Source organism: Charadrius vociferus, unplaced genomic scaffold (assembly GCF_000708025.1).
Source record: "Charadrius vociferus isolate BGI_N301 unplaced genomic scaffold, ASM70802v2 scaffold779, whole genome shotgun sequence".
NCBI lineage: Eukaryota > Metazoa > Chordata > Aves > Charadriiformes > Charadriidae > Charadrius > Charadrius vociferus.
Window position 1 is genome coordinate 74709 of NW_009650166.1, and position 7318 is coordinate 82026.

General features: G+C 41.4%; 1 protein-coding gene across 1 annotated transcript in view; it reads right to left on the minus strand.

The window, feature by feature from the left end:
- GOSR2 (golgi SNAP receptor complex member 2) overlaps positions 1-7217 on the minus strand; it is a 13750-nt gene extending 6533 nt beyond the window's left edge. The window contains exons 1-4 of the mRNA XM_009892407.1: positions 7183-7217; positions 4602-4666; positions 2051-2159; positions 819-951 (exon numbers count right to left, since the gene is read on the minus strand). Coding sequence (XP_009890709.1) covers positions 819-951; positions 2051-2159; positions 4602-4666; positions 7183-7211 — 336 coding nt within the window. The 5' untranslated portion in view covers positions 7212-7217. The remainder of the gene's footprint in view (positions 1-818; positions 952-2050; positions 2160-4601; positions 4667-7182) is intronic.
- Between the last annotated feature and the right edge of the window lie 101 nt (positions 7218-7318).

Sequence of the window (7318 nt, forward strand, 5' to 3'; positions counted from 1 at the left end):
AAAATTACTAGCTTTTGAGTTACAGAAAAGTGAAATCTGAAAGCAAACCTACATTATTCAGAGCAAAATTCCTCTAGGAATTTGCACTGGAGGGGACTCCCCAGTGGAGGAACCGAGAATTAACAAGGACAGGTGGAAACACACTTCTGCTATTAGAAACTTTTGAATCATTTACAGGTAAAAAGCAAGGGTTTTTTTTTCAAATTACTAGCTTTTGAGTTACAGAAAAGTGAAATCTGAAAGCAAACCTACATTATTCAGAGCAAAATTCCTCTAGGAATTTGCACTGGAGGGGACTCCCCAGTGGAGGAACCGAGAATTAACAAGGACAGGTGGAAACACACTTCTGCTATTAGAAACTTTTGAATCATTTACAGGTAAAAAGCAAGGGTTTTTTTTTCCCAGCTGTGTGATTTATATTTGGACAAATGAAAGCTCGCTGACATCTACTGACAGCTGGGCATATAAAAGCCAGGCATTTTACAAGTTTCAGCATTTGACAAAGACATTTGACACAAATCCAAGTAAAATGTATACTTTGGTACCCACCTCATCCACCCTTTGAAACCACTATATAAAGTCAGATCAAACTGCACTGGATAAAATAGAAGCAGCAGTTTCTGAAGCCTTTTACTACTTCCTCTTAATAGCCCGGCTTTTCCTCATGAGTTGTACTTTTTCCACAGGTGTTGTTATTCTATCTTTATTCCGTTTACATCTCACAGCAGCAATCATGAGTCATGCCTACATCTTGCCCGAAACTTCTCTGAAAGACTACAGCTTTTAGAACACAGAGGTCTAAAATAAAGAATATTTACATTGGTAGTGAATGTACGTGCAAGCAGCTCTTCTCGCTGTCGCTCCTGCTGCTCCCGGATGTAACGGCGATGTTGGAAGTTCCTCAGAGCTGTCTGCAGATGCTGAACATCATACTTCAGCTGGTCAACTCGGCTAGAAAGGATCAACAACAGGAAGATATTCCCAGGGACAGAAATACCATTCTTTTCTGGTGTTTTTTATAAGAACAATGGAGCATTACAAATTAACAGTGATGAATAATAAATAGTGATGGGTTCTACTTATCTAGAAGATAAAGAAAATTCAATGTTAGGCCTATATTCCAGACTTAGATCTTCCATGCCTCATTTTTCTACTAAACAGGGGATTATTTAACTGGAGGCTAACGACAGAACATGAAGCAGAATCCTTGTGGTGTCTTGGACATCCTATTCCATGACTAGTCTCTTCAGGAGAAGAGTCAATTTAAAAAAAGATTTGGAAAGATGGCAGGATTTGAACAGTTTCTATTTTATGACCCTCATAAGCACATAAAAGATTAAGCTTTCAAGTTTCATTAATTAGCATCACGTTCTTAAGTTTGAGTTTTTATTAAAAGGAGTTTAGAAGTCAGTGGGCAACACAGGAGACATCTCCATTAGCTAAAACAAATAACATCCAGAACTCCATTGCCTCTGATCAAATATTTGATGACTACAAAGAAAACCCAGATGATTATTTCAGATACGGACCTCTCTAATGCAGGTGACATGAAATCTGCCCCTAGTATCTGCAAAGGCATTTTGGGACTAAATGTTAACTGTAGAGTTACAGAATAAATTAGAACAGAGGTCTGAGGTCTCTGGTCCAACATCCTGCTCAAATCAGTACTAACTGTAAAAACCTCGTTATTTTAGTCACCAACAGCTAGGAAAATGGGCCAGAGAAATGATACCAACTGAAGTAATTTTACTCCTTACCTCCACAAATGCCATTAAAAGCAAATGCCATATAGAGTAGAAGTTTTTTTAAGCCCTGAAGTGCCATGTTCTGCTCATCTCAGAACAGGGCCATGAATCCAGCTCCATCACCAGTCTGGTTAAATGCAGGAAAGTGATTTTGCCTCTGTGCCTCAATTTTGCTACTGTAGAGCACAGAGATAAGTTATGTAAAGTATTAAGGTTTCACTCAAATCCAAAGGCAAAGGGCTTCAGTAAATTTAATGAAGATAATTACGAAGACTACACTATCGTAGCAAAGAAGGTGAACTTACAGTTTAGCATTCTGTCGCTTATTGGGAGGTTCTTTGCTGGACAGGATTTCCAGACGTTCCAAGTTGCTGAATATATTGTCTATTCTTGCCTGAATCTCATTTTCTACTACTGCAAGGAAATAAAAATGTGATTTGATTTGAAGAACTGCAATCTGAGTGAAGGTAAAAGCTCAAAAGCATTCAAACTAGTATTTAAAACCTGACAGATGTAAAACCTTACTGGGTGAAAAAAAATCAGGTATCTGAGAACAATACATATCATGAAAAGCCATTTCTTTAACTCAGTAATTTGAGAGTTTTGACTTTCTGTCCTCCTCCAAGATGGGAGCTAGGAAAGCACCTGCTCCTTTAAAATATCTGAGCCACCTATCAGTTCCATGTGTTAGGATTTAAAGCTCCCACTTTCTCCCCTGCAGACCCTTCCTGTTCCCTCGGCAGCATTTGCTCACATAAACTAATAGCCAAGATGATTCCCACAACAATGGCAATTTAAATCTCTAAAAACTGTTAACACAGAGTTAATACGTATCACACACACCTACAGCAGGAAAGATTGACAGAGCATGGGAAGGATTCAGAGTTGACAGGAACTGGCAAACTGGACAAAGAGCTCAGAAAGACGTCGCCAAATCAGGGCTGAGTAGCCCCGGCAGGTGGGAAAACAAGGCCACAAAATAATTGCCTCGGTCATCATCGATGTTGTAATCGCTTCTGATAATCTGGACAGAAATTGCAGAGGGGCAATAGTACATAATGCAAACTCATACACTTGTACTTTAATGAGATGGGAAACTAATATAATTGGGGAAAAAAAAGTCATATGCTTTCGGTTACTGTAGTCATTGTACAGCAAAACTCGGTACGAGCCACAACCCCGTTCCTCATTTGACAGCCACGTTTTCTAACCGTGTCACCACCCAGCATTTCACAACTTGAAGAACTGCACAGAAGGATGAAAGGTGGGAGCACTATTAATCACCTGACATTCTTGTGTTTAAAGAAGGTGAGCTGTGATGAAGGTACACACCCTCCAGAGTGTGTCCACAGACCGATTGTGAGAGGACAGAAGCCCTGTCCCGTCTGTGCAGCCATGAAGTCTCAGACTCTGCCATGGTCAGACCTGATATAAATAATGACCAAGTCCTACACACATCATTTGTTCTTATTTTGCATTTAGACTAAAGAGGTATAAAGAAAAGCATTATTAACCAACTGCTAATTTCTTCACAGTATTTCAGGACTTTCCAGAACATCGCATTGAGCAGAACCCAGAAAGGTAAATGGTACATACAGCCCCTTTTCTTTGCCCTTTGATCTCACACAATCAAAGAGTATCTCACACATATAGACATAAATCAATCAAACTGTCCTAATTTGTAACAGCTAAACTTAACAGAAAAGCAACCAGGGGAGCAGACAGATAAGTACCTCAGCTTTTGCTAGTCCAAACAAGTAATACTATCTTGGTCATCAAAACAGAAGCAGTAGACAAATTCGTTGGTTGATAGGAAAATTATCACAGCCCTTTTTACAGCAAAGTCATGCTTCACAAATATATTTAGGGCAAAAGAAGTCAGTCAACATGTGCATAAATGTCACCGGTCAATGCAGTGTCCTTTCACTTCAGAAGTTCCTGATGAGGGACATTAGCAATTACTCATACAGGAATTAAGGCTTCAAACACAGGTCCAAAATACATTTGCCAATTTTGCACTGGGGTAAAAAGTCCTGCCACAGTGTATCATAGTATTTTATTACAGTCATTTTATTAGCACGGGGTTATAGTCCAAATTTACTGAAGCAATTTCACACGTAGCTGTTCTACATACTTCTCATAAGCAGATGGAATTACAGGTTCTGACTCTGATGCAAGCAGGAACTACCAGAACCATCCTGCTTAAATTCCTGCGCACCAAATCATGGCATTTTCCCCAAAAACTGGACTAAGCATCTTTTGGGGAAGACTGCCAGTTAGTGGATGCTTAAGGAATAGCAAAATAACAGGATTGATATTCAATCACATTTCTCGGCTTTTTGAGCTTGTAACAAACTAGCCCAGTGATATCCTGAATTTGCAGTTCTGTCCACATCAATGTGTTCATTATGCCTCCGTGAATGCGTCAATGCGGGGTTTTTTTAACCTGTTCATGTTGAAGGCCCCCACAGCATACCCTGACAATGAGTTCCAGAATCTAACGGTACCAAAAAACCTCTCTGGCATTCCCATACCAAGCCATTGTAGAAGCATCCACAGTAAGCACTCTTGGTCAATTTAAGTATTACAATAGGAAGATGATTCAATGTAAATTCTTGTTCTGTCTTTTCCTCTCTGTCCTTCAGACAAAACATCACCTTATTTTAGTCAAATAGTAAAATAATTTTAATGCATTCCAGATTGGTGTTGTGTCTCACCACTTGATCACAATGATGGAAGAGCAAAATTTATTCCAATAACGATTGAAAATACATTGATAAAGCATACAAGGTTAGAGATGCAAGCTATATCAAATCAGTACTGGAGTGGGACTTTCCTCACTAATTAATTACTTACAGTGTACAGAGTCTTTGTCTGAGGTCTCCAGGCGCCCCATGTAAGATTGGACCTCATGGACTTGCCTATCAAAAGACAAAAAGTAAATTAACAGAAGTCAGTTAACAGCAATAAAATCAAATCATTTTTCAATACCTCAATTTTCAGCTTATTTTCTTTAAAAGTACTTTGTAGAACACAATACAAATCAGCTACATGGTATTCAGTGCAGACAGCCCATCACTGAACACAAAAAAACAACCCAATTCTTCAGTATGAAGAAAGCTGTGCTTTCACTTGATATGCATTTACAAAATAACTTTCAGTTTAAAAACAAAAAAAACTGAAGTCGAGTGCTGATGAGACACCACACCTTATGTCACTGCATAAATGGGTAGCGCACATCTTCATCACTAAAGACAGGTTTTGGCCCTCCCTTCTCAAAAAGAAAACAGAAGCACCGGCAAAGGCTCAGTGAAGGACAATAAAGATTATGAAAAGTACAGAGCAGCTTTTGTACAAGAAACAGTTGTTCAGTCTGGACTGGAGATGATAGCGGGGAGATATCCTAGAGCATAAATGGCATAGGAAAAGGCGAATAAGGAATGACTTTCACTGTCTCTTACAATATATGAATTACAGAGGCATCAAATGAAATTAAAAGATAGCTTAAAACTGAAAAGAACTAATTCCTGATGCTGGACAAGCAGTAGCAAAGGAAAACGAACATACAAACACTGGTGGTTGTTAAATTCCTCTGTTTCAAGAAGCCCCCACATCTCACATTTCTGGGAGACTGGGACAATATTCAACAAAAGTATCGCATATGTTTGCCCATTTCTCACTGTCTTTCCTAGAGCTAGACTACGCTGAACACACGCTGGGACAGACAGACCTTTGGCCATACTTGGTGTGAACAACCTCACAGCAGCTGGGATTCAGACTTCAAGAGATACACTTAAAAACTTACAAAAATATCATGACCTTTTTTCAAAAAAAAATTAAGACATCATAATTTTGGTCATATTAGTGACTCTTTTTCTGGTGCGTGTGCCATTTGATAACTGCAACACAAATATTACTGAAGCCAGACCTCTGAAACCAACTTACCTTACAGAGTAATAAAATATTTATTCTTCAGTTATTATGAGATTTTTTTAGTAACTATCAAAGCTACCTTCCAAATCACAACGCTGTGCTGCTCAGAGATAACTGAGTATGTCATGAGTAGACATTAATTCCATTACTTGGAATTAACTAGAGAACCAATTCAATATCCAGTATCTCGCAATCCATACTTATTCTATACTTTGTTTCTATCAGTTTCTCTAGGACGCCACAGGCAGCTTGAAACTCGCAGCGCTCTTAAAATGCCTGTATATAAACCCAGGAGCAGGAACCAAATCAGATCATGTGCAACTGGATCAGAAAACTACTGCAAGCTCAGCAGGTCTCTTCCCATGCCAGAAAACACAGTAAGTCTGGGCAAAAGGTGGGAAGAGTTTAAAAACTAAGAGTATCCCTACACTGACAATAAACTACAACAAAACCACAAAGCAGCGACTACGATCCTCAGAGAAGCTGTGGCTGCCCCATCCCCGGAGGTGTTCAAGGCCAGGTTGGACGGGGCTTGGAGCAACCTGGGCTGGTGGGGGGTGTCCCTGCCCAGGGCAGGGGGGTGGAAATGGATGAGCTTTAAAGGTCCCTTCCAACCCAAACAGATGATCACAGAATAAGGCAATATGGAAATGGGATCAAGGCAACATTATTCCCCTTATCAGTATCAGTTAACATTATGGGTATGTATTTCTAGATCAATGGCAGGATTTCCTACTCTTCCCTAAAGGATCACTCTACACCATTATTGAGAGAACAGCTCTTACTGCACTACCTCCTTCAACAGAGCTCAACAAAGAAACCCACTACCACTGAAAGTTGTAATATTTGATTAACTTTCTCCTTTGGGTCTTTCCCACAAGCTATTCCATATCACAGAGAGACACAAGATTTTCTGCCTTATTTTGCCATTTTCATACCACTTCTACCTCATCAGATTTGCATTATCTGTGAAACAGGGTGGGTTTTATCGTCATGGAGTCACAGGTTTCCCAAGGTGGCTTGAATTGTGTCTTCTCACTGCCACGAAACACCTACACGCCATAAAAATCCAAGCAAATTAGTATGCCTTAAATGTATGTGTGTCTAGTAAAACAGAATCCCTTGTTTGCAGTGAATATTTGCAATCCCGTGCTTTAAAATCCCGAGGCGAGCGGACTTTGCTTGCTTTTGGGCTGACGTGGCTAACAGCAGGCTGGCACTCCGGACAGAGAGACGGCCAGCCCCGAGGGCCAGGCTTTTACTTCCTTCCTCGGCTGAAGCACAATCCTCACTGCAACCCTCCGCGGTGAAAGAGGAGAATTTTTATGAGAGAAAAGCCTTTAAGGGGCGCTGCGAGCGCGCTGGGCCGCAGGCAGGATGTGCGCCCTCCCGCTCTCCCCCCGCACCCCCTCAGGCAGACCGCGGGGGCCGGGCCCGACGCCGGCGTCCCCGCGGGGGCTCAGGCCCCTCACAACCGCCCGCACGGCCCCGTCGCCTCACGCACTTGTTGGTCTGGTGGTAGAGCCCCTCCATAGCGGCCGCCCGCTCCGCCACACACGTCGCCACCCTTCACTTCCGGCCCCGCTGACTTCCGCTTCCGGCGGCCGCGGACACGCCCACCCCACCCTCTCCCCCTCAAG